The sequence below is a fragment of the Chrysochloris asiatica genome, unplaced genomic scaffold (assembly GCF_000296735.1).
Source record: "Chrysochloris asiatica unplaced genomic scaffold, ChrAsi1.0 scaffold00445, whole genome shotgun sequence".
Classification (NCBI taxonomy): domain Eukaryota; kingdom Metazoa; phylum Chordata; class Mammalia; order Afrosoricida; family Chrysochloridae; genus Chrysochloris; species Chrysochloris asiatica.
Genome location: NW_006408963.1, coordinates 1,178,208 through 1,200,822, shown reverse-complemented (window position 1 = coordinate 1,200,822; position 22,615 = coordinate 1,178,208). Strand labels below are relative to the sequence as shown.

General features: G+C 60.3%; 1 protein-coding gene across 5 annotated transcripts; it reads right to left on the bottom strand.

Annotated features, from left to right (window-relative positions):
• Positions 1-2,755: 2,755 nt before the first annotated feature.
• On the bottom strand, positions 2,756-21,091 carry FLNA (filamin A, alpha). 5 transcript variants are annotated; one of them, XM_006877200.1, is made up of 47 exons: positions 20,704-21,076; positions 18,025-18,273; positions 17,837-17,934; positions 17,605-17,752; positions 17,097-17,215; positions 16,933-17,010; positions 16,677-16,839; positions 16,398-16,598; positions 15,737-15,874; positions 15,539-15,662; positions 15,318-15,454; positions 15,027-15,220; positions 14,823-14,936; positions 14,575-14,718; positions 14,164-14,287; positions 13,912-14,072; positions 13,737-13,827; positions 13,468-13,637; positions 13,235-13,352; positions 12,875-13,137; positions 12,150-12,747; positions 11,876-12,049; positions 11,635-11,797; positions 11,396-11,556; positions 11,132-11,302; positions 10,805-10,928; positions 10,563-10,719; positions 10,148-10,337; positions 9,973-9,996; positions 8,253-8,500; positions 8,067-8,162; positions 7,871-7,973; positions 7,652-7,792; positions 7,430-7,558; positions 7,025-7,198; positions 6,774-6,935; positions 6,472-6,675; positions 6,244-6,396; positions 6,026-6,148; positions 5,624-5,890; positions 5,399-5,536; positions 5,197-5,312; positions 4,547-4,679; positions 3,785-3,965; positions 3,470-3,684; positions 3,183-3,386; positions 2,756-2,943 (listed from the first exon to the last, which is right to left on the bottom strand). In XM_006877200.1, exons 1-47 carry the CDS (start codon positions 21,074-21,076, stop codon positions 2,756-2,758), a joined length of 7,944 nt encoding a protein of 2,647 aa, XP_006877262.1. The 5 variants fall into 5 exon arrangements, with proteins under 5 accessions (XP_006877262.1, XP_006877261.1, XP_006877264.1 ...); XM_006877199.1 differs by having other exon boundaries at positions 3,470-3,688; positions 3,789-3,965; XM_006877202.1 differs by lacking the exon at positions 9,973-9,996 and having other exon boundaries at positions 20,704-21,091.
• Positions 21,092-22,615: the final 1,524 nt, after the last annotated feature.

Genomic DNA, 22,615 nt, shown 5'->3' with positions numbered 1-22,615 from the left:
TTTTTTTGTTTGTGTATTTTTTAAAAAAGCTAAAGTGGATAGAGATAAATACTTTTAACTGATGGTATATGAAGGGGATTATAATCAATGTAATGAAACAAGTTATATGAATTGTTGAATGTGAAACTGATGATGTGCCCTGTAAACTTTTACTCAATCCATAATAAAAACCTTAAATTAAAAAAGAAAGAAAGAAAGAAAGAAACATAGGGAAAAAAAAAAGAGTTAGTGGCATACCTTTAAAAAAAAAAAAAAAAAAGACTGATTGTGAGGGTTGGAAATGCAAAGGCAGATGTTTTGTAGCAAGGAAAGGAGTGACTATTTCGCCAGTCTAGGAGCGGAGGTCTCTGGGACCATCAACGGAAAAGAGCCTAGAGTGGGACACTACCCAGAGAAGCAGGGATGCCTGAGATGGAGACAGAGACGATGATGTGGAGTAATGAAACGGCTGGGGACTTTGGATCCAGAGAGGGAGAGGGGCTGTGGGCCGAAGACTGGCAGGGGGAGGGGGGAGGAAGTGTAGAGGACGGGTTTCTAGGATATACCCTTTGGTCAGAAGATGATGCATGGAGGGCATTGGAATCATGGCAATGAAAAGATATACGATGGAATGAATGTAAAACTAAAGTTCTCTCATGTAAACTATCATATAATTCACAATAAAACATTAAAAAAAAAAACTAAGTGGGACAGAGGTAAATAATGATGTATGCACAACCTTGGAACAACAGGGCTCTGGGATACAGGGATTGAGACATGGTTGGAATGGGGGTAAGGGGGAAATAATGTTAAGATCCTTGGCTGTCTTTTGAAACTTGGTTTCCCTGGCATACCATTATAAAATAGACACTTGATTAGGAAGGAATAGCCAGAAATATCACCATAGAAAGCTTGTAAATTCATCTTCTGCCTATAACTCATTGGAATACCTAAAATGGGGTTATAATGTGCCCAGTGAGGGAGGCTTCCTTCGGAGCCTCTGCATTACACAAGACCATAGGTGGAATCCTGAACCCCATCCACAATCTTCTGAGGTGGGAAATTTCCACTTGAAAGGAAAAGCCTGGAGCGGCTAGAACAGAAGATACTTCTTAAAAGAAAGACCAGCAGGAAAAATACAAAATAACGGCAGTCCGACTGATTACTACAAGAAGAAGCAAGTTGCTCGCCCAGGAGCCATCAAGGCAAGTGGTCGGGTCCCCTCAGGCAAACCCCCTTCCAAGACTGAGACTCAATGGGAATACATGAGCAGATACATGCTCTGAACTGGTAACCACGTTGGTCACCGATAAGGGGAAGTGAGGGAAAAATTGCAATGAAGCTGTGAGCTAAGTCCAATTACGTTCAGTAGACTCCTGTGAACCTGGTGGAGACCTGGTTGTCCAGTAGTTTGGCAAGACCTGGGGACTCCTGGGCCCAGAGTCAGTGACATAGCCACAGAGGACTAGAGTGGAGAGTGAAGCATCCAGCTGATAAGAAGAGAGGGCACATGCATAAGAACACCCACACTTGCAGATAATACCCACTTGACCTGGCTTCAATAGCTGGATGATCAGAGTGCAACTAGAAGAAGAAAGAAGAGGGAAAAAAAGAGTAATCTGATACAATTTGATGAACTTGACCTACATCTATGGATGCAGTAGCTCAAAAGAGGGACGAAATCTTTACAGCGAGGATCATTCCCACCCCCTCCATACATCGGGTAGACAGGGATGGGCAACTTGGACATTGGCTACACAAATGGGGGGGCACCTACAAGCTTTCAAGAGGGAGCCTATATCCAGAGGGTGCGGAGGAAGGTAGAGTCTCCACTGAGTAGTATCCAATCTGTGTGGGCAGGACTGATGAAAGGAGATGTGGATAGGTCTCTTGTGATACAACAGTGAATAACTGTTATCAGCACTGATTGTGAGGGTTGGAAATGTAAAGGTAGACGTTTTGTAGCAAAAGGAGGGGAGTGGTTGACTTTGCAGTCCAGGAGCAGAGGTCCCTGGGACCATCAAGGGAGAAGAGCGGAGTGCGAGACCCTACCCAGAGAAGCAGTGATGCCAGACATGGAGGCAGAGACGATGACGTGGAGAGATGGAGGAGCTGGGGACTTTAGACCCAGAGAGAGGGTCTGTGTGCTGACGACGGGGGAGCAGGCTTGCAGGGTATACCCTTTGGTTGGTTGATGATGCATGGAGGGGATTGTAACCATGGCAATGTAATGCTATAACGATATACAATAGGATGAATTTAAAGCTGCTGTTCTCCCATGTAAACTATCACATCTGGGGTGGGACTGTCATTGGGTGTCAGGCAGGCAGCGCCTCCAATCATGCCTTGTGTCAGCCAGTCCAATTCCCAGAATGGTGGTACCTTACAGGTACCCAAAAGACAGCTGTGGTTTCCAGGTTGGTTTGGGCAGCACCATTGGGGGGGAGGGGGTCTTCCCTGACCCTCCTAGACCCACTCGCCACTCTTCCCCAGAACAGGGTCAGCTGTCAGAAGTAACACATGTGTGAACCCAGGCAGAGGAGTTAGTGAGCAGGAACCCTGGACAGTGGGCCTGCTCCCACCAGAAAACTCTGGCCACCGCAGGGGAACAGAAGCAGAACTTTATTCCTCTTGGCAGGAAAGAAAAGGGGGGGTGGTACACAGAACTCCCCCGACCCCTCACAGAACCTCTTCTGAAGTGAAAGCTGGAGCCACAGGTGGGGGAGGCGGGTGAGAGCGACGCAGGTGGGCTGGGGAGGGTCGAGGACACACAGGTTCAGGGTACCGTGACGCGGTAGGGGCTGCCTGGGATGTGCTCGTCGGCCCACTTGACCACCAGCGTGTACTCCCCCTTGTCCTTGAGCAGGTAGGAGACGCTGTAGAGCCGGCTGCCCACGTGCTTCACCAGGATCTCTTCACAGGGGGTTCGTGGACCGTGAACACCAACCAGCAGCATATTATTGCCTGTGGGGGGGGGGGGGGGGGGAGAGGAAGGGGCTTAGTACCAGACCGTGACCGGACCCTTCTGCCCCCTCCCCTGAAAGGGGGGACACCGCTCCCTGAAGAGCAGCCTTGGCCAGCACAGAAAGTGGCAGTGGTGCTGAGGGCTGGCCCCAACAAGCAACTGACCAGGAGGCCTTCAGGGAGGTGGCCCTGGGAAAGGATGAACACCTGGGGTCCCCCTTTCCTTCCGAGGCACCCACCTGCTTTGCTGCAGTCCACTGTAAAGCTGCTCTTCTGGCCCGCATAGGCCTTGCTCAAACCCAGACCCTTGGCTACCACTTTGCTGGCATCGGCGGGGCCTGGGCCTGGGGCCCCGTGCTGGGGAACACTGGCGGCCTTACTCAGGGAGTCCACAAACACTGATGATGTCTCATGGAGGCTGTGGTTGCTGACCAGACGGGGACCTAAGGAGCACAGTAGGTTGGGCTGACGGGAAACCTAAGGGTCAGCCATTGGCTGGACCCCCGGATGTTGGCGTTCAACTCACCTGTGATCTTGGCCTTGAAGGGGCTACCCCCAATGTGGTAGGGCCCACCATACTTTATGGAGATGAGGTAGCTGCCAGGCGCCATGGGTGTGTAGGTGACATGGTAGCCCTCCGGGGACTCCTGGCAATCCATCTTGACCTTGGAGGGACCATCGATGGTCACAGACAGGGCGCCGGCTCCTGCACTGCTTGTGTTCACCACAAACTCAGCTGGGCTCCCTGGGGGCAAAGGAGTCCAAGCAGGGTCCACACGGCCACCTTGTAGCTGGGCTCAGTTAAGGGGCTTGTCACCCCCCACATGCTTCCTGTGGTTACTTACCTGTGATGCCACCCTCCAGACCTGCTCCATAGGCTGACACGAGGCCCGGGTCCCCCCCATGCCCAGGCTCCCCAACTCGGATCTTGAAGGGGCTTCCAGGGATGTGGGTGCCATTGAACTTGACATCTATCAGGTAGACACCATTTTCCCGAGGGATGAAGCGCACGGCGTACTTGTCTGAAGAGCAAAGGGCATGGCTGGGTTCTGACCTCTCATCGCTCAGTAAATCCCCTCTGCTCTGCCCAGGTACCACACTAGGCACCCGCACCCCACTCATGGAGGGCGGGTGCCCTCACTCCATTCCCAGGGCCAGACTTCCTAAAGGCTGAAGGCAGAGCATTCAACACTCCAGTGGCCTGCAGATGCAACTGGGCAGGACTGAATCTTTTCCGAGCAAGCCCCTGCCTTGCAGCTTCCTTGAGAAGGTTACCAGAGTGCCTCCTCCCTGCCTGTTTACTGGGGTTCAGAGATGGACACGTGGGAACTTGCTCTAGGTTACGCAGCTAGGAAGGGGCAGGGTTTATTAACTGGCTCCTCCCATTCCCCCCAGGCTGCCTCTGGCCTGTCTGCGAGCCCTAGACTTCTGCCACAGGCCCTCTGCTTGCCAGGAGGCCAGTACACCAAGGGCCTGGCTGGTGGACGGGCTGGGGTGTGGGGCTGACAGCTTACAGAAGTGACGCTTCCTTTTGCACTCTCAGGGGCGGCACGCTGGCCCCAGGGGAGTCGGGGCAGGTGGCCGAGTAGGGACAGGACCTCACCTTGGTCAATCTCGGTGACATAGCACTCCTCCAAGGCTCCTGAGGGGCTGTGCACCTTGGCATCGATTGCCCCCTTAGCCCCGTTCAGGCTGACTGCAAAAGAGGCTGGCTGGTTGACCTTTAGCCCTGACTCCTGGAAGCACAGCAGATGTGGTTAGACATTGGGGGCCAGGGTGAGGGGAGAAAGCCCCAGAAAGCCGAAGGCCCACGGGCCATACTTACCTATCTGGCGTTCAAGTTGGTTTAAAGAGGGAGAGCCAGTGAGCTGCATGCGAGGGGCAGGAAACCACAGGCACACACCCTGTTGCCCGTCCCCTCCCCCCATTGTCCTGCACCTGCCACCCCACCCCAGGCACACACTCTGCAGTCACAGGCCCCGGATGCTCTCCCTCTTTAGACCTCAGCCCGGGTGCTCAAAGGGCACAGGCTTCTGTTCAAAGCCTTTAGACTTGAGGCACGAGAAAAACCCTGCGCAGTAGGCAGGGCTAGGTCCTGCACCCCAAGCCTGGGCTGAACCGGACCAGAGCAGAGGCTGCATGGGGCACCCGAGCTGGGGCTGGCCCTGAGCAGCACCTCTGGTCTGGTCGGGCTGGGCCAAGCCTTGTGGGTGGCAGGGGCCCCGGCGCTGGTGGTTTCTCTCAGTGCCTCACCTGAAGACTAGAAACAGTGAGGCGGCGGGCATCACCAGACGGAGAGGCCACTGGGACCACGAAGGGACTGTCGGGGATGTGCTCCTCATTGAACTTGACCGAGACCTCGTAGTCACCTGGGCAGGGAGAGAGCAGGAGTTTGGGTTGGTCTGCACTGGGGGGCACCCACGATGAAGCCCTGCCTCCCTGGTGCCTCTAGTACCTGGCTCCTGGACCACGTACGCCACGCCACAGGAGCCATCCTTACGGTCCTCGAAAGAGATCTCGGCCTTGCTAGGCCCTTCAACAGCGATGGCCAGACCGCCAGCCCCGGCTTCTCTGGTCCAGATGCTGAACTCAGCTGTAGGAGAGGTGTGTGCTCAAGAGGCCTGCTCCTCACTCCTCCCTCGCCGCCTGCCGAGGCCCACCTGGGGGCCCAGCTACCTACCTGGCACTCCAGCTTCTGCCCTTTCAAGACCAGGGCCCCCGGCACGGACCTTGTGGGCACCCCCTTCCCCGAGGGGCCCCACGGTGAACTGGAAAGGGCTTCCCGGCACATGCTGGCCCTTGTACTTGACACTGACGGTGTGCGTGCCCATCTCGGCGGGCACAAATCGGATGCAGTAGGTGTGGTTCTCCCCTTCCACGATCTCAGCCTCGTGGCTTTTGCCTGATGGGCTGGTCACCTGGGCTGTCATGTCCTGGATGTTAATTTCTGCAGAGGAAGGGGGCTGTTGTTGAGGGGGAGGCCGGGACCCTGCCCCTCTGTTGGGTGTTCCCTAGTGCAAGTCCTTGCCCAGAAGGGGCTAGGCCTTTCCCAGAAGCTCTGGCAGCCCTGGGACCACCCTACCAGGGATCTTCAGGCTCAGGTCACAGTGGCTGCCGACGTTGGCCACCGAGGGGGCCCGCCGTCTCCGGGTGATGCTCTCTTTCACGCGGCCCTCGCCTGTCACTTTCACAGAGAAGGGACTACCTGTAGGAGAGAGCACAGTCATCCCGCATGGGTTATATATAGGCCTGCAGCTAGCTAGCTCTGGGGTCAGGTGGGCATACCCGTGCTGCCCTCACCAGGGACGTGCTGGTCGGCGAATTTGATGTTGATGATGTAGTTGCCAGGTTCTGTGGGGCAGTAGGTGACCCGGCATGTGCCATCCTCCAGGTCCTCTGTGTTAATGTCTACTTTGCTGGGGCCCTCTATGGACAGGCTGAGACCCCCATAGCCTGTGGAAGGAACAGCCCTGAGCCAGGGGTCAACCAAAGAGTGTGACCCTAACCAGGTGGCAGGCCTGGGCCTACCTGCATCCCGTGTGTCAATGATGAACTCCGCAGGCTCAAAGGTGTGACCCTCATGGAGACCCTGGCCTGAGACCCGAACGCGACTGGCATCCCCGATCTCCGACTGGCTGATCACCACGGGGATGGGGCTGCTGGCCACGTGCTGCCCGTTCTTCTTCACGTGCACCAGATGCTCCCCAGTCTCCTTGGGCACGAATGAAATCCCTAGGCACATAGGGGAAATGGGAAGCCCGTCAGCCTCCCCACCTCCATTTGCAGGAAGGCCCCGGGCCTGCAGCTGGAGGACTAGTGCTGGTCCTTACCCACGTGGCCATTGCGCAGCCGCTTGAGCAGACAGGGCTCCTCCCGGCCCGAGGGTGGGACCACGGTAGCGGTCAGCAGGCTGAGGTCTGTCTCGGAGATGTTGATAGGGATGTCGGCGGCTGAGCCCACTTTCAGGTGGGACATGCGCATCGAGTCATCACCTGGGCAGGGATGAGTGAGCAAACATCACTGCAAGTCCAAGCACGGCGGGGGCCGTGCCTGCTCCTGCCCAGTCCTTCCTGATGCCCACCTGTGACCCTGGCAGTGAAGGGGCTGCCCGGGACATGCTGTTCGTTGTACTTGACGAGGATGCTGTAGTCGCCAGGCAATACGGGCAGGTAGGAGACACTGCACGTCCCGTCCTGGTTGTCGGTGCAGCTGATCTCAGCCTTGGACGGACCCTCGATGGCTAGGGATAGGCCTCCTACAGAGAGGCAGAGAGGTCGGAGGAGAGGGGCCCCAACTGCCGAGCAGAGGCCAGGGGACAACTCCATTTAGTGTGTGTGTGTGTGTGTGTGTGTATGGTGGGGGGGAATCCATTTAGAGGCAGTCTCTATGTAGGGAGGTCCCTGGTGGTATAGGGTCTCGATGTAGCAAGTGTCCCCCTGTCCAGCCCTTGGGCACTAGAGATGGTGTGTGAGGGGCCGCTGCTCACCTTCGCCAGCGTCCTTGGTGTTGACCGTGAAGGTGGCAGGCTTGTTGACCACACCATGGGTGAGGCCAGGCCCGTAGGCAGTGACGTGGCCACAGTTGACATAATCCACATAGAACTGCAGAGGGCTTCCTGAGGCAGGGAGAGGGGCCTGTGGGTGTCCCGGCCCTGATTCCCTCTACCCCCGCAGCCCCATGCCCCTGCCCGATGAGCCTGACAGCCCACCTGGGATGTGCATATTGTCATAGCGGATGTCCATCTCATGCAGGCCAGCCTCACTGGGGGAGTAGCGCACTGTTACCGTGCCGTCCTTGTTGTCCGTGATTGCAGGCTGGGCCACTTTGCCCGAGGGCATCCTTACCTCCCCTGTGGGCAGCAATAGGACTGGGCTCAGGGCAGCCCTTACCCAGCAGCTGCCCTGCTCTTTCCTGCACCCCCACTCACCAGTTATCTCGCCCTTTTTGATGGTGAAGGGGATGACCAGGTCAAAGGGCCGCAGGCTGGTCACATCCAGCCCATTGACTCCTACCAGGGGCCCCTCTGGAGCCTGTAGTGGAGACAAAGTCCGGGTGAGGGGCGACAGTTGGGTCTGGGGATCCCCCAGGCTTGTCTGGGCACGCTGGAAGGAAGCAGTGCCTACCCATGTCTGCTGACCACCCTGGGGATAGGTGTACGACGGGGCCAGCTGCTGTGGCCGCAATGGTGCTTGTGTCGTGGGCTGCTCACCAGCAAGAGCCTGTGGGGCACAGTGAGGGCGCATGAGGGGGAGGGAGTGGGCTCGGCCCTGCCCAGAACCTACTGCCTGCTGCCAGCCTGCTCTCCTCACCGTCACTTGGAAGGGGCTGTTGGGGACATGCTCGCCTCCAAAGCGCACACAGATGACGTATTTGCCAGGCTGTGGGGCTGTGTAGAAGATGTCAAAGGTGCCGTCCTCGTTCTCCACCACATCCACGTCCACCTCGGAGCCGTCGGGCGTGCATACCGTGCAGGTCACCTTGCCTTTGCCTGCCGCCTTTGTGTCCACCGTGATCACTGTCTCCTCCCCGATCTGGATGGTGGGGCCGATGCCAGCACCTGGGGGGCAGGGTGTGTCCCCAAGGAGAGGCCGACCATGAGCTGGGTGCTTTCAGCTGCTCTCTAAAGCCCCCACCCCTGGCCCCCAAGCTGAAGACAGTAAGTGGCTTCTCAGAAGGCAGGAAACATTGTCCCTGAGCGGGAGAGGTCCGAGAGGGGGCACCTGGGTGCCAGGGAGGAAGGAGGAAGGGCGTAGAGGCCCACACCACCACTGCTGCTGCCATGGGCAAACTGCCCCTCCTGCCACCTGGGCCCAGACAGCGCCGGGGAGCAGCTGCCGATCGCCTCAGCCCCGTGCGTGCCCCAGCCCTGTGTGCAGATGGAGTGAGAGCTGCTGCAGCGTGGGGGTGGGGCACGCCCCTCAGGCCCAAAGGGGAGACTGGAGTTTCCTGACAACAGAGAGGCCCGCAGCAGGAGAGGCAGCCCAGCACAGCCGGCCAAGGCAAGGAGCAGGGGGCAGCAGGAAGGCAGCAAGTTAGCACCAGAGAGCACAGCGCAAAAGGCTTGGATGAGCAGCCAAGGACAAGGGAGGGCCAGTGACGTTATGAACTGGGGTTAGCTGTGGACGCTCTGGCACTTTCTGATGGGCGGAGAGCGCCACTCGGGCTACTCACTGTTACTTCCCAGCCCACTCACTCACCTAAGCTCTAGGGGCATGTCCATCCCCGACCTCACGGCTGCCCTAGCCCCAGCCTCAGCCAACCTCGCTGCTTTCTCCTCCAAGTTCAACTCCATGGCCACCGGCCTACTCTATGTACGTGAATGCTACACCAGCCCTGCCAGCCTTCCTGCCACCATCCTTCACCTGGCGGCTGGGGACACCAAGGTTAGGCCATCAGGTGTGACCCCGCCCCTGGTATCCAACTCCTTCTTATACACACACCTGTCGTCCCTATGACCTAGTTTGCAAAGCCCCCAGTGACCCCCCCTGGTGTAGCTGCCACGTCTCCCTGCCTAGCTGGGGAGTCTGAATAACGTCACTGCGGGGAGTGGAGGGGAAAAGGGCAGGAAGGCCAGGGGGTGCACTTGGGGGCTCCGGGACTGGGTGGTCCCTGCCATGCTGGCTGCCTAAGCACTTAGGGCAGCGGGTCTATGGCGCTGCAGCCCCCGCACCCCGCTCATGCACAGCCATGGAGTAGGGGTAGGGAGTGGGGGGTCTGTGGATCTGGCCAGGGCCCCTCAGCCCACACAGGAGCGCTTGAGGCCAAGGAGGAAGGGTCTGCTGCCCACTCTCAGGTGCTTCCCTGAGGCACCAAGATCCCCAGACCCCAAAGCTCCCGGGAGGGGGGTGCCTTCACAAGGCACCTCACCCTGAAAGCTCCTGGCTGCACCCCGAGTCCGCAGACTCATGCTCAGCTCCAGAAGCCTCCCTGAGCCCTGCAGCTGGGACTGTCTGGGGAGAGCAGGGGAGGAAAGGAAGCTGCCCCTCTGGGCAGGAGGGGCCTGGGGAGTGGCCCCAGCAAGCAGCTTACCTAGCCCGTGACCTCCGATTGACACTGAGGTGAGAGGGCAGAGAGCAAGGAGAAAGGTCAAGTGAGTCACTCAAGGGGGCAGCCCCCACTCCCACACGCCGCCCCAAGCAGCGGGCCCTCGCACACAGGCACACCCAAGCCCCGCGCCACGGCGGCCCGAGGGGACCTCGCTCACCTGTGACCGTGCACTTGCTGGCATCGCCCGTGGGCACGGCCCGGACGCGGTATGGGGAGAAGGGGATCTCGTCGCCGCCGTACTTGATGAGGATGGTGTAGCGGCCTGTCACGTCAGGCACGTAGGCCACTGTGTAGGTGCCATCCTGGTTGTCTTGGATGTGCGTCTTCTTGGCCTTGCCCTCAGGGTCCTGCCACGACACAGCCACACCAACCCCACGTCAGGCCCTAGGAGGGCTTGGTGCTCACGCCCGCCTCGTGTGAGGACTTTTGTTACCAGTGGGCACAGTGAGGTAGAGCTCTGGTAACTGGACCTGTCACCACACTTCTCGGGAGGTTACAGGACCCAAGACTACTGGGAGACAGCTCCCACCGGAAGACCCCTGCTCAGCAGGGGAATGAAGCTGCCAGCTCACCGTGATCTGCACAGCCAGCAGGCCCTCCCCGGCATCCTTGGCATCGATGGTGAACTCCACGGGCAGGCTGGCCGGCACTCCAGTGGCATTGAGCCCAGGTCCACTGGCCTTCACCTTGCTGGCGTCGTGTGTAGGCAACACTTTGACTTTGAAGGGGCTATTGGGCCAGAACAGTGGAATTAGCACATGGCCCTCGACACACACTCTGGTACCCCCTAGAGGCAGAGGGGCCAAGCTCTCACCTCCGTGGCACCTCTTCATCCCCGTAGAGGACGGAGATGCTGTAGGGCCCCTCGCGGCTGGGCACATAGTTGACAGTCTGGGTGCCATCGGCGTTGTCCACCACGTCCACCGGTTCCACCAGGCCTGGTCCCAGTCCCAGAGCACAGAGATTTAGCCGGGCTCAGTCAAACACTCAGCACCCCTTCGACCTTAGCCTGCCCGGTTCCTTACTTCTCCATCCCTAGGTAGGATCCTAAGCCCTCGGTCTAATTCAGGTGCCATTCTGGCCCCTCTTCCTGCCTTTAGCCTGCTAATGGCTCCATGCTGGTCCTTCCCCTCGCACTGACCTTTGGGCCCTTGCACTTTGACCTGGAGCGGGGCCACACCGGCCTTGCTGCTGTCCACTTGGAAGGACTGGGGAAGGTTGGCACGGACCATGCCTGGGGTCAGGCCTGGTCCTGAGCACTTCACCTTGGATGCATCTGTCACATCATGCACAGGTACCTTGAAGGGGCTGCCTGTGGACAGAGGAGACGAAGTGGGCCGATGTGGTGGTGGTGGTGGTGGTGGCGGCTTGTCCCAGAGTCCAGTCCTGTGGCTCCACCCCTTACCTGGCACTTGGTGGCCACCGTAGGTGACGTTGAGGCTATAGGTGCCGGGTTCATAGGGGATGTACTCAACCGAGCAGCTGCCATCCTTGTTGTCCATGCACGACATCTTGGCTTCAGAGGGACCCTCGACGGCCAGGCCCAGGCCTCCTGTGCCGGCTCCTCTGTGGGTTCAAACACACAGCCGTCACTTCCCAGAAATCCCGAGGTAGCTTGGCCCACCAGCCAGGCCGGCACCTCACCTGGTCTCCACGGTGAACTTGTTAGGCTGATTGGTGGTACCACTCTGGATGCCCGGCCCGTGGACCCGCACTCGGGAGGGATCACAGCCCTCGGTCACAGGGACCTGGAAGGGGCTGCTGGGCACTGGGCTGCCATCATAGGTCACATCCACAGAGTGAAGGCCTGTAAGCAAGTCACTCTCAGCAGGTGCCGGGTCTCCAGCGACCCCAGCCCCCGCAGCCCCTGGAGGGTGCCACCTACCCTCCTCATAGGGCGTGTACTCCACTTTGTAGGTGCCGTCACCGAGGTCCTGCACAAACGTCTCCGTGAGGTTCCCTGAAGGGTTGGCAACGCGGGCCTTGACGTGTGGTCCTCCAGTCTGGGTCAGAGCCCTGGCATCCACACTGAACTCAGTGGTGGCCTCACGGAAAACGCCTGCAGGGACCACAAGGAGGGAGGCATGGGGTTCTGGGACCCCAGACAACCCCCCTGAGCAGCCAACCTTTCCCCACCGATCCCCGGCCCCAGCCCTCACCTTGGCCCTCGATGCCAGGCCCGTAGCACTGGACGCCAGAGGTGTCCACAGCAGGCTCCACCTGCAGCTTGCTAGGGAAGTTGGGCACGGGCTGCCCACCATACTTGATGGTGACAGTGTAGGCCCCAGGGCAGAGTGGGATGTAGGTGATGGTGTGTGTGCCATCGCCGTGGTCTTGGATGTACACCTCAGCTGGCAGCCCTGCCTCGGAGCAGATCTCGATGGTTAGCTCCGCGCTGCCCGCACTCGAGCAATCCACGTGGAACTGGCCCACTTCGCCGGCTGTGGCCCGCTCCAGCCCGGGGCCTGAGCATTTGACCTTGGACGCATCAAAGCAGGGCACCACATGGGCCTTGAACGGGGAGCCGGGGATGTGGGTGTCAGCAAAGAGGATGTTGATGTTGTAGTCCCCAGGCTCCGTAGGCACGTAGGACACGGAGCACGTGCCATCCCCGTTGTCCAGGCACTTGAGCTGAGCCTCGCACGGACCCTCCACAGTCAAGCCGAGGCCGCCTGTGCCCGCTCCCTTGGTGTCAATGGTGAAGCGGGCAGGGGAGCCTGCGCTGCCTCCCAGCAGACCAGGCCCAAAGGCCTTCACCTGTGGGCAGGTGGAAGGGAGAGGTCAGGTAGGAGCTGAGAGGCCAGGCACAGCCCCTTGACCCAGGCACAAGCAGGCCCGGCCCGAAGGAAAAAGGGTGAGGGTTCCCGTGCCCAGGTCAGATTACCTTGCTGGGCTTGGTAGGGGACACAGCCTCGAGTGGAAAGGGACTGCCAGGCACAGGTACCCCATCATAAGTCACCTCCACCTCGTAAGGCCCCTCCTCGCGGGGCACAAATCGCACCACGCTGTTGTCGGCTCCTAGGCCAGGCTCCACCTTGCAGGGCACCACGGTGCCCGAAGGGCCCATGATCTTCGATGCCACTTTGCCTTGGCCACCAGCCCCCTTTGATTTGACGGTGAACTCCTGGTCTTTGCCAACGTCCACTTCTATTGCAACAACAAAAAGAGAGAAACGTGAAACCCCATTCAGACTTGGCTGTGGGGACATCTTCAAGGGGCTCAGGCTAACACCACCCCAACTTACTCTCTCCTAGGCCAGACACCTTGATCTTGCTGAGGTCCAAGCTGGGAGACACCCCCACAGAGAAGGGGCTCTTAGGGATGGGGTCTCCTCCATAGGTGACACTGATGCCCACTGGGCCCTGGGGAAGCACAGAAAGGAAGAGGTCTTGTGACCTGGTCCCCAGTGGGAGGTGAGATGGGACGATCCCAGCCCCACCCACTCCAACTGCAGGGGCGGGGAAGCCTTGTGCCTACCTGCTGCACAGGCGTGTACTTGACGGTGTAAGTGTTGTCATGGTGATCGACAATATCTACGTCCCGAGCGGCATCTCCCTTGGCCAGGCCCGAGAACTGGACGTCCAGCTTGCCTTTGCCAGCGGCTTTGGCATTGACTGTGAAGTGGGTGGGTTTGCCAAGCTCCACACCTGAAGAGACAGAGTTGACAGGGTAGGAATCGCTCGCTCTAGCTCCCAGCCCCTGAGTCTTAAACTACCATGGGTCGGGGCGAGAGGGGATATGCTCACCAGTGCGACTGAGGCCAGGACCCTCTGCCTTCACCTTGCTGGCATCGTGGGAGGGTTCCACCTTGACTCTGATGGGGCTGGTGGGGGTGGCCTGCAGGAGAGGGAGCATGGTGAGGGGAGCAGACACCAATACCTTGGACGTTTGAAGGGTTCCATCCAGCAGTATAGAACCCACCTGGTCAGCGAAGAGGACCATGATGGTGTAGCTGCCAGCCCCACGGGGCGTGTACTTGACTGTGAAAGTGTCATTGTCATTGCGGATGATGTCAAAGTCAATGTCCGCCTCAGCTGGGCCCACCACGCCAGGGGCACACTTGATGCCAATGCTGACGTCTCCTAGGGTGGGCAAGAGGGTAGAGGCTGGTCATACAGAGCTGCCCCCACCCCCAGTCCACCTGCCTGCCCACCTGCCCGCAGCCTGTCATACCCTGGCCCGCCTCTGTGCAGTCCACAGTGAAGTAAGTGGGCTCGTGCGCCTTGAGCCCTGTCTTGGCCACGCCTGGTCCGTAGACCTTCACTTTGTTGGGGTGACTGCCGGCTCCCACGTTCACCTGGAAGAACAGCCTTATGGAACGGGGGTCTAACTCTAAGTGCCAAACTGGAAACCTCAAAAAATAAGCCTGCTAGTGGTGCCAACTCATAACAGCCCACATGTCAGAGAACTGTATTCCACAGGGTTTTCGGTGGCTTTGAACTGCCAAGTTTTTGGAACTATTTGCACCACACAGAGAAGTCCTGATCCACACTATAACATGGATGAACCTGAAAACAATGCTGCCAGGGCTGGGGGCTGCGGAGAAGGGAATGGGGAGTGACTGCCATGGGGTAGAATGCTCACCCGGAAGGGGCTGTTGGGGATGCTGACCCCCCCCCAGGACACCATGGCTGTGTGTTTCACAGGCTTCCTGGGCACATAGGTGCAGCTGTAGGTGCCGTTCCCGTTGTCCTTGACCGTGGCCTCCACGGGGCAGCCCTCGTTGTCCTGAGAAGGGGGCGGGGGGCAGGAAAAAAGCCTTGCTTGTCAGTGCCCCAGGCCTGGGGTGCCTGGGCCACTCTCTCCTCTGTCCCCCCAGAAGTGCTCCACACCTGTACTTGGACCTTAAGGGGGGCCTTTCCCCCAAGCTTGGCATCCACCGTGAACTCTGCTGGCTTGTTGGCCGCCACGCCCGTCTTCTCCAGCCCAGGACCTCGAGCCTTCACCTAATAGGGCCAGTGAGACCTCAGAATGGGGGTCCAGGGCAGAGTGAGTGACGGGGGGTGAGGGGGAGAGACACAGCCCTACACGCTTACCCTATCTGGATGGAAGTCCTGGGGCGCTTCACGGATGTCAGCCATGAAGGGGCTGAGGCGGATGTCCTCACTGTTGCACAGAACATGCACTGCGTACTCACCAGCCTCTTGGGGCCAGTAGCGCACGTCACAGGAGCCATCACCCTTGTCATCACACTCAATCTTGGCCTGGGATGGACCTTCCACCGAGAAGCCTGCCGAGGACCCCCAGTCCTGTCAGTACCCAAAGCCTCAAGGAGGCAGACAGTCCTTCCACCTCAAGTGCCCACCCCACTGCAGCCTCCAGCTCACCCAAGGTGCCCACGTCATCTCCGATGGCTTCCACCACGAAGTCTGCTGACTTGCCCACGACGCCTCCTTCCAGCCCAGGGCCCCAGGCCCGCACCTTCTGGTTGCCACACTCAGTCGCTACTTTCACCTCGAAGGGGCTGGAAAGGGAGAACCACACGGATGAGGCAGGACAATCACTCAGATGTGACACCAGAGAGAAGGCACTGCACCATGTCCCTTACCTGCGTGTGATGTTCTGGCCACCCCACGTGATGGTGACTGTGTATGTGCCGGGGGCCATGGGGTAATATTCAAAGCCATAGACGCCATCACCCAGGTCCTTCTGCTTCACCCGCTCCTCACCCTCTGTGGAAAACAAGGGGATTCAGGCCAAGCTCCAGAGGGCTGCGACCACCTGCCACGGGCCTGCCCCGACTTACTAGGGCCTTTGACGGTGACCTTCAGCTCCCCGCTGCCTGCACCCTTCGTGTGCACCTTGAAGTCAGCGGTCTCCTTCACCCTCACTCCCTTGGGCTGCAAACCCCGGCCAACGGCCCGGCAGGCGCCAGGGTTACAAGCTGTGGGCAAAGGGATCAGCTGAGCCACTGAGCAGAGTCACCCCTCCCACCCCTCCCCCAGGGGCAGGGGCAGGGGCAGGGACAGAACTGGAGGCCCCCTCAGTGCTTGGCCCAATAATAGACAGGTGAGGGGCGTGCAGGAAGGAGCGGAACACACCAGGAGCCCAGCCCACATCCCCCTGGCCCAGCCCGCCTGCCCGCCCTAGGAAGCCAGATCCAAGTACCGTTGGCCCTGCAGGTAGAGTAGAGAGCAGCAGGTTTCTAGATAGCTGGAACGAGCTCTTCCGAAGGTGAAAGCGTGGAGAGGAAAGAGACAGAGCGCCACCGGGCGGGCGAGAGGAGGAGGACAGGGACCCAGCAGGTAGGAAGAGAAGGCGCGGCCAGACAGTGGAAGCCCAGGAGGCTGCGGGCTGAGGGCAGGGGCAGCCACCAGGATTGGAGGGGGGGCCACAGCTGGCCGGGCCCCACCTGGCCCTTGCCCTGCCACAGGGCAGAGCAGCCGGGAAGGCCGGGACCAGCCTACCTTGGCCAACTGTGACTGTGTAGGGGCTGCGAGGGATAGGCACCCCGGCGAAGGTGACATGGACCGTGTGGACACCCTCCATGGTGGGTTGGTAGCTGCAGCGATATGTGCTGTCTCCCCGGGCCTCCAGCTGAGTCTCCACTGTGCCCTTCTGACCAGCAGGGTCCTGGATGACGACCTCCACCTCGCCCAGGCCCGCTCCTGTCCAAAGTTGCTGCCTCAGCCACCTGGCTCCTCCTGCCTTCCATGGCTCCCCCCGACCCTCAGCAGCCTACTCACCGGCCGTGAAGATCTCAAAATAAGTGGTCTTGTTGGCAATATTGCCGCTAGGTTCCAGGCCAGGGCCCTGGGCGGTCACTTTGCTGGCATCACCCTGTGACTTGTCCACATACACTTCAAAGGGACTCTTGGCAATGTGCTGGCCAGCAAAAAGCACAGTGACCTGTTTCCAGGAGGGGCAGAGCATGAGGGCTAGGTTCAGGGCCCCTGCTACTACCCCCCCCCCCCCCCGCCTCCCTGGGGGCTGAGCGCTCACCTTGTGGGTCCCTGTCACTTCAGGGACATACCAGACAGAGAAGGTCCGGTTCTTGTCATTGTTGGCAGTCACCTTTGCCTGTGAAGTAAATCCAGGAACCTCTGCACAAATCGGTCCAGCACCGTGGGCCCCACAGCACTTTCCCCACCTGTTGGCAGCCCTACCTCCTCCTGGTGTCCAGCTGGATCCTCCACGTACACCAGGACCTCACCCTGACCAGCGCTGCGAGTCTCCACAGTGAATTCGGCACGCTTCTTCACCATATTGCCCGTGGGCTCAATGCCTGCAGGTGAGGGAGGAGATTAGAGGGCCTTCACAGAAGACCAAGACACAGTCCTCCTTCTCCGTGGCTTTCTGCAAGCCAAATACCCCTCCTTGTTGGCTCCCAGCCAGCCCTGTTTGGAAGTGAGCAGGGAGCCTGGCTGTAGCATCCAGCTGTGTACACTTGAAGTTCTGTTCACCCAAACTGCCACCTGGGTCCCCAGTCCTGCCTGCTTCCCAGTGTCCCCGTAGCATCCTTGCCACTTGGCCTTGCTCATCAACAAGGACCACCAAATGGGCAACGTTCTCTCTCCCTGAGGGCACTTGGCCTCTGGCTTGTGTCACTTTGGGAACTTGCTGACTGGCTCCGCCAGGCTTTCTCGTGTCAACAGAGAGCAGAGGCCCACTCACCAGGCCCGTAGGCGCGGGCTTTCTTTGGGTTCAGTTTGGGCCGAAGGGGTGCCCCTGGCTTCAGCTTGGCCTTGGGAAACTGGGACAGGTAGGTCATGACAGAGTGCTCGTCTACGTTGGGGTCCACGATCTCTTCAGGCGTGATCACCTATCATAGGCAGGAGGTGAGAGCCATTGAGCCCCTGAGCCTTGGTGCCCACTGCCACTTGACCTTGGCAAGGCTGGCACGTACCTGAGGGATGCCCAGCCAGTCATCCGCTTGCTGCATGGCCTCTCGCGCATTGTTGACGGGCTTGCTGGCATCCCAGGAGTCCCAGTCCGGACACAGGCCTGCAGGGAGGGGAGAGCTGTGAGCCCTTGGGTCTCAGGACCCCACTCCAGAGCAGGCATCATGCGGGTGTGACCCCCACCCTGCCTCACCGGGGGCACAGCTATCAACCAGGGCGCCCAGGGCACGGCCGCTCTGCCAGTCCCGACTGAAGTTGGTGATGGGCAGCTGCGGCAGCTTGTTCTGGATCCAGCCTAGGAGCCTCTGCTTGGGCGTCTGCTTCTTGGCCTCCTCGTCCTCCTCCTCGTCCCACATGGGCATGGAGATGGAGTAGTGCAGGATCAGGGTCCAGATGAGGCCCAGGATCAGCTTCAGGTTCCCGTCCACGATGGCCTTACTGTCTGTAAGGAGCAGGAGTGGCAGCCCCGGGTCGGGGGGTCAGACACTGGCAGGCCAGGGGGCTCCCAGGGCCCAGGGTGGAGAGAAAGTCCACACCCATCGGGGCTGGGGGTGGGGGTGTGGACTGGCCCATCCTCTCAGAGCCCCGGAGTGTTTGTGTGCGCAGAGGAATACGGAGGTGAAGAGGGGACACCCCTCCCTCCACACAGAATGACAATACAGTACAGTCGAGGGCCCACAGACAGGGCCAAGGAGGGTCCAGACAGGCGGCTCTGGAGGGTGAGGGCATGGAGGCTGTGAAGCTGCCCACGCAGGGCCGCCACCCACCTCCAGGGGCCTGTGGGAGCCAAACCCAGAGACCTGCATTGGTAGGCGCGGGGGTGGAGGGGGGGAGGACCGGGAGAGCTCAGTGGATGGTTGGGAAATCCCATTGTTGCCCCGGGGTGGGGTGGGGTGGGGGTGGGGGTGGGGCTCGGGACAGGGGAAGTGGAGCTGTTGGGCAAGGACCCCTTGGGTGCTGGGGCGTGGGGCCCCCTGCAGAGCTGAGCTGAGCTGACAGGAGGCGGAGCTGAAGGCTGGGGCAGGGGCGGGGCAGAGAGCAGGGAGGAACCAGCGGGTGGGCGGCCGGGACCTGACTCACTGGGCCCCGTTGGGACCTGCTGGGGTGACTGATGGGCATCAGGCCACGGGGAGACCGCCCTCGCCCCAGCTGGAGATGGACACGGCCCTGTGAGCTCCAAGGCCCGGGAAGGGGAGGTCTCCGAATGGTCGTCTGCCATCAGAGGCCATGGGTGGGGCTCTCCACGTCCAGCGGCCTTAGCAAAGCCCAGCTGGGCCACACCCCTCCCACCCCCCTTCACCACCTAACGGGTCGCTGGGCCATAGGCGACAGCCCTGCTCACCACAGGGGAAGTGGTTAGGGCGCTGCCTCCTCCACCCTGGGCGGGCAGCCTGCACCCCTTTCACCATGGCAACATCTTGGCCCAATCCTAGAGCCTCCACCCACATCTCAGCCTCCTGTCTGTGGGTGCACAGTGAGGAGTTGGGTTGGGCTGTGAACGGGCAGGCTTTCTAGGAGATGGTCTTTACAATCCCCTCTGGAGTCTCAAGATCCATAATCACGGATGGGTCTGCTGAGTCAGCTGGGGGGTGAGGGAGGTGAGAAGGGGATAGGCCCCTTTAGAAGGGTCATAGATGGGCCAAGTGGGCAGCTCAGAGGATCAGCCCCAGAGCTAGTTCTTCCCCTGCTGCCCCAGGTGGAGGGGGCGGCAATCCAGGCCAGGGAGGTCCTAGCAAGGCTCAGAGAAGACCTAGGGAGCAAAGCCAGGTCAAGCCCCCACCCTGGTGGATCCTTATTAGGCCAGCCTCTGTAGCGGGCTTCCCCCTGCTAAGGAAGGAGGGTAGAAGGGCCCTGGATTGGGAAAATGCCTGCTTGGATGGCCCCGCCCCATCCCACCCCCTTTCCCCAGCCCCCGCCCTCCCCTAATCACTGCTGCTTTCCAACATTTTTTTGCCTTATATGGCAAAGCTCTGGGAACCAGGCCTGCTCCAGCCAGCTCACAAGAGGGAGGAGGGGAAGGGAGCATAGAGGAGGAGACCCCCCCCCAGAGAGCTGGGGTGTGGTCGCCTGCCTCCCCACATCCGGTTGCCCCCCTTCCTCAGTACTCAGAGATGACTCAGCTTGGCTAGACTGAGGCTGGGACTAGGGGGTGGGCCTCATCTCGCCTGGCATTTGGCGGAAATAGCTGCCACCCTTGGGACCTGCCCCCTGTATGGCGGGGGCACCTGAATCCCAGTCCCGTAGGGTCTCCGCTCAGCAACGGCCATGCTGGGCAGCAGGGAGAACTGCCAGACCTTTGGTTTTATCCCTCTCTCCTCTCCCCATCGTGTGCACCCCCATCAGGAGAGGATGCTATAGTTGGCCTGGTCAGGAACACTGGCTGGCACTTGGCCCGAGGCTTACAGTCCAGCCCCTCCTGGATGCAGCGCCCATAACCTCTACGGCAGCGAGTGTTGCCCAAGATGAAGAGCAAGTTGGTGCCAGAGCAGACTAGAGGCCCAGACTCATCGCTAGCCCTGGGCGCGACTTAAACTGTTCTCTGCGCGCGATTTAACTGGGGGTGGAAGTGACTTCCCAAAGGGAGGTCCAACTTCTGGCTCCAGCAAACGCGCGAGACCCAGACAATAGAGGCCAGAGGACCCTTCCGCGCTGTTTCAGGGGCCGGGCATCCCGGGGCCCGCCCGCACCCGCTGCCCCTGGCCCTCTCCCATCGCCGCGCGCGGCGGCGGGTGCGGCCTGCGAAGGATGTGAGCTCAGCCTGGGTGCGGGCCAGCGGGGAGGCGCGCCTAGCGGTCCGCGGCCACCGCGCCTTTGTTCGGAGGCCCGCGCGGGGCGGCGAGCGGGCAGGGGAGCGCGCGCGCGGAGCCCTCACCGATGGACACGAGCTTGATGCTCTCGCGGTCCAGGAACTCGAGCGCCACCGACACGTTCTCCAGCTGCATCTGGCGGAAGGTTGGCCGTTGGTTGTGCTTACGGTGCATCTTCTTCTGGCTGAGCACCTCGAGCAGCGCGATGAGCCGCAGCCCATCGCTCAGGTCTGTCTGCAGGTTGGCGATACGTTTGCTCACGCACTTCAGGTGCTCGTTGCACCAGCGCGTGAACGTGTTCTGTTGAATTTTCTTCCATGGAGCATCCTCCGCCAGGTCCTTCTCGGTGGCCGGCATCTCAGAGTCCCGCGTGTCGGCACCTCCGCCTAGAGCCGCGCCCGCAGCGCTCTGGCTCGTTCGGGCGTGCGAGCTACTCATTTTGAGGCGCGAGGACCCGGGGGCGGTGCTGCAGCTGCGGCGAGGGGACGGCCCTTTAATTAAAGTCGCAGGCACCCAAGCGCGCGCAGGCCGAGACCGAGAGCAGAGGTTGGGCTGCGGAGAGAAAGAGCCCTTTAAATGCGGCCGGAGGGCGGAGCCGGAAGGCGGGGCTCCAACGGGGCGGGGAGACGGGGCGGGGCTTCCTGGGCCGCGCCCGTCCCACCCCGCCCGTCGGAATGCCCCCCCCACCCGCCCCCCGACCACCGCCTCGCTGGTCTGGGGACCCCCGGTTCCGGGGAGGGTTGCCCAGCTAGATCGGGTGAGGACGCGCCCGGGCCCTGCAGCCTTGTGCCCGCGCTCCTGGAAACGCGTCGGGGGTCCCAGGCGATGAAAGGCTGAGCAGCGTTGGACGAGGGACCGCTGGGCCTCCGTGTCCACGCCATACAAGGGACTTTCCTTTCCAGGTCCCCGGGAGTAGGTTAGTCCGCGCTCCTGGCATCACATGTGATCAAGGCGCTTGGGTCCGCCTCCCGGGTCCCTGCACACCTCTCCCGCTTCATAGCCCGAGTGCCTACTCAAGCGGACCCTTAGGTAGCTCCTGCCCAGGGTCAGGCTCTATTCCAAGCCCTCTGCGAGGAAACGGCAGCCGCGCGGGGGCCCAGCCCACAAGCCGGCCACCTCCCGGGTCTCTGTCCCCAGCCGGCAGCCTGCTGCCCACCGCCCACTCCCTGCCTGGAGAGGAAGTGGGGCACTGGGCCAGGAGGTCGCCGCCGCAGGAACTCCCTCGAAGGAGCCAGGCCTGCCAATGGGCACTGGCAAAGAACAAGGCATAATGTGAGCCAGGACGCAGTGAACCTGCGGTCACTCCGCACCTCCCACCTGGGGGACGGCAAAGGGAGGAGGGGGAGACTTGCTTGCCTCTCCAATGACCCTGAGCTGAGTGCCACCAGGGAAGGATGGGGGTGACCTTCTATAACCCTCTGGTTATAGCAGAGGGCCCTGCTGCGGGGAGAGGGGCTCAAAGCAGGCTCTGCCATCCGTGAGTACCAGTCTGTGAGGGGCTTTAGGCACAGTGGCAGTGCAGGGGTGGCCAAGGTGGAGGAGCTAAGGGGACCTGCTGAGGAACTGGAGCTGTGTGTTCCAATGGCAATGGCAGCTAACTATGGAATTCAGGAGGCCCTGAGAAAACAGGGACTAGTGAAGCCCACGGCAAGGGACCTGCCAAGGGCACACTGGTATCCTGTGCAATCAGAAGACTGGAGAGGACCTGCTCCCTCCCAGTACCACCTACCTTGCTCTCCAGAACCTCCCCTTCTCAGTCTTTTTTCCGGAAAGGCTGGTCTCTGGCCCTACTGGTCGAGTCTTAGATGGAAGTGTAGGCCAGTAGCAATTCCGTTCTTTGATAGACCAGCTAGAGAAGGAGGCCTGGGTCCTCCAGCATATCATGCCCAAATATGGTTGACTCTCGCTTGGCCCTGAGTGTCTGCATAACCCATGGATCCCAGCAGGCATCTTTCCGGCCCCTCAGCTCACCCCTTT